Below are 1,802 nucleotides of genomic sequence, written 5' to 3'. Positions count from 1 at the left end.
AATTTTTTTTTTTGAGACAGTCTTGCTCAGTCGCCTAGGCTAGAGTGCAGTGGCGCAATCTCAGCTCACTGCAACCACCGTCTCCCGGGTTCAAGCGATTCTCCCCTATCAGCCTCCCGAGCAGCTGGGATTACAGGCATCGGCTATTATGCCCAGCTAATTTTTGCATTTTAGTAGAGACAGGGTTTCACCATGTTGGCCAGGGTGGTCTCAAACTCCTGACCTCGGGTGATCCACCTCGGTCTCCCAAAGTGCTAGGATTACAGGCATGAGCCACTGCGCCCAGCCGCATTCTTAGAATATTTAAAAGCTTCCGTAAAGAACCTGAAGCCTCGGGAGACAAAGTAACTCATTCAGCAGCAGCAGAGTTCTAGGCTGAGTTTTCTACAAGGACACCTCCCCTTCACAGAGCTGCCTCTCCTTTTTAATGTGCAAAGCTTGTAGGAAACTTGCACCCTGGCTGCAAAAATATTTCTATGAGGGTACCCAGTGGCCAGGAAAGCAATAGGTACAAGCAGCAGCTCCCTCAGCTTCAGAAATACTGACCATGGAACCCAACCCAAAGGGGTGTCAGGACTGCTCCCAAGGCCTGGAGCACTGTGGGGCAAGAGCAGCTCCCCGGCTCCATGCCTGACCCTCCTCAGCTAACAAGGAAGAAGAACTGTTGGCTCACATCCTCGCTGCTGTCATCCACCTTCACCAGGTAGCCTTCGTCATAGATCTGCCCTCCTTGCTCAGCATAGAAACAGGTCTTGTCCAGCACCACTCCACACTCCTGGCCTGTGGACACCTCTTCCACGAACATCTTCTCCCTGCGCAGAGCCATCACTGTAGCCACTGTGTTCTCAAATACTGCTCGAGGGAATGCACAGAAAGGGGACAGTGGGTCAATGACCTTTTCATGCCTTCTTAGCAGACTTTTGCTGGATTCTCTTTCTCAAACTCTTCTTAGCTCCAAATTGTCCAACTGTATTTTGGAAGCAAACCCATTAGACTATGAAAGGGCTTCGCAGCCGGCGCAGTGGCTTGCCCTGTAATCCCAGCACTTTGTGAGGCTGAGGTGGGCGGATCACGAGATCAGGAGATCGAGACTATCCTGGCTAACACAGTGAAACCTCGTCTCTACTAAAAATACAAAACATTAGCCTGCCATGGTGGTGGGTGACTGTAGTCCCAGCTACTTGGGAGGCTAAGGCAGGAGAATGACGTAAACCTGGGAGGCGGAGCTTGCAGTGAGCCTAGATCGCGCGACTGCACTCCAACCTGGGCGACAAAGCAGCAAGACTCCATCTCAAAAAACGAAACAAAACAAAACAACAACAACAAAAAAAAGGGCTTCCCATCAAAGAATGCAACACTGTGTCAGGTGACCAACTGTCCCAATTTTTAGGGCTGAGGGGTTTCCTGGGATGCAGACTTTCAGTGTTAAAACTGGGACAATGGGTTACCCTAACTCTGAGCTACTGAGCAGAAACTTAGTGCATGAGATTAGTGGATCTTTAAGAGTAGTTACAGGCCAGGCGCGGTGGCTCAGGCCTGTAATCCCAGCACTTTGGGAGGCCAAGGCGGGTGGATCACAAGGTCAGGAGATGGAGACCACCCTGGCTAACATGGTGAAACCCTGTCTCTACTAAAAATACAAAAAATTAGCTCGGCGTGGTGGCAGAGGCCTGTAGTCCCAGCTACTCGGGAGGCTGAGGCAAGAGAATCGCTTGAACCCGGGAGGCAGAGGTTGCACTGAGCCGAGATCACGCCGCTGCACTCCAGCCTGGGTGACAGAGTGAGACTCCGTCTCAAAAAAA

At 51.3% G+C, this 1,802-nt stretch overlaps 1 protein-coding gene across 1 annotated transcript in view; it reads right to left on the bottom strand.

The window, feature by feature from the left end:
* The window catches only part of AARS (alanyl-tRNA synthetase), a 53,375-nt gene that overhangs the window by 18,679 nt on the left and 32,894 nt on the right, over nucleotides 1-1,802 (bottom strand). Inside the window, exon 10 of the mRNA XM_011976824.1 lies at nucleotides 674-852. Within this exon, the coding sequence (XP_011832214.1) occupies nucleotides 674-852 (179 nt within the window). The remainder of the gene's footprint in view (nucleotides 1-673; nucleotides 853-1,802) is intronic.

Source organism: Mandrillus leucophaeus, unplaced genomic scaffold (genome assembly GCF_000951045.1).
Source record: "Mandrillus leucophaeus isolate KB7577 unplaced genomic scaffold, Mleu.le_1.0 Scaffold17, whole genome shotgun sequence".
Classification (NCBI taxonomy): Eukaryota; Metazoa; Chordata; class Mammalia; order Primates; family Cercopithecidae; genus Mandrillus; species Mandrillus leucophaeus.
Note: the sequence above shows the minus strand (reverse complement) of the source record. Positions and strands in the feature narration are given on the sequence as shown.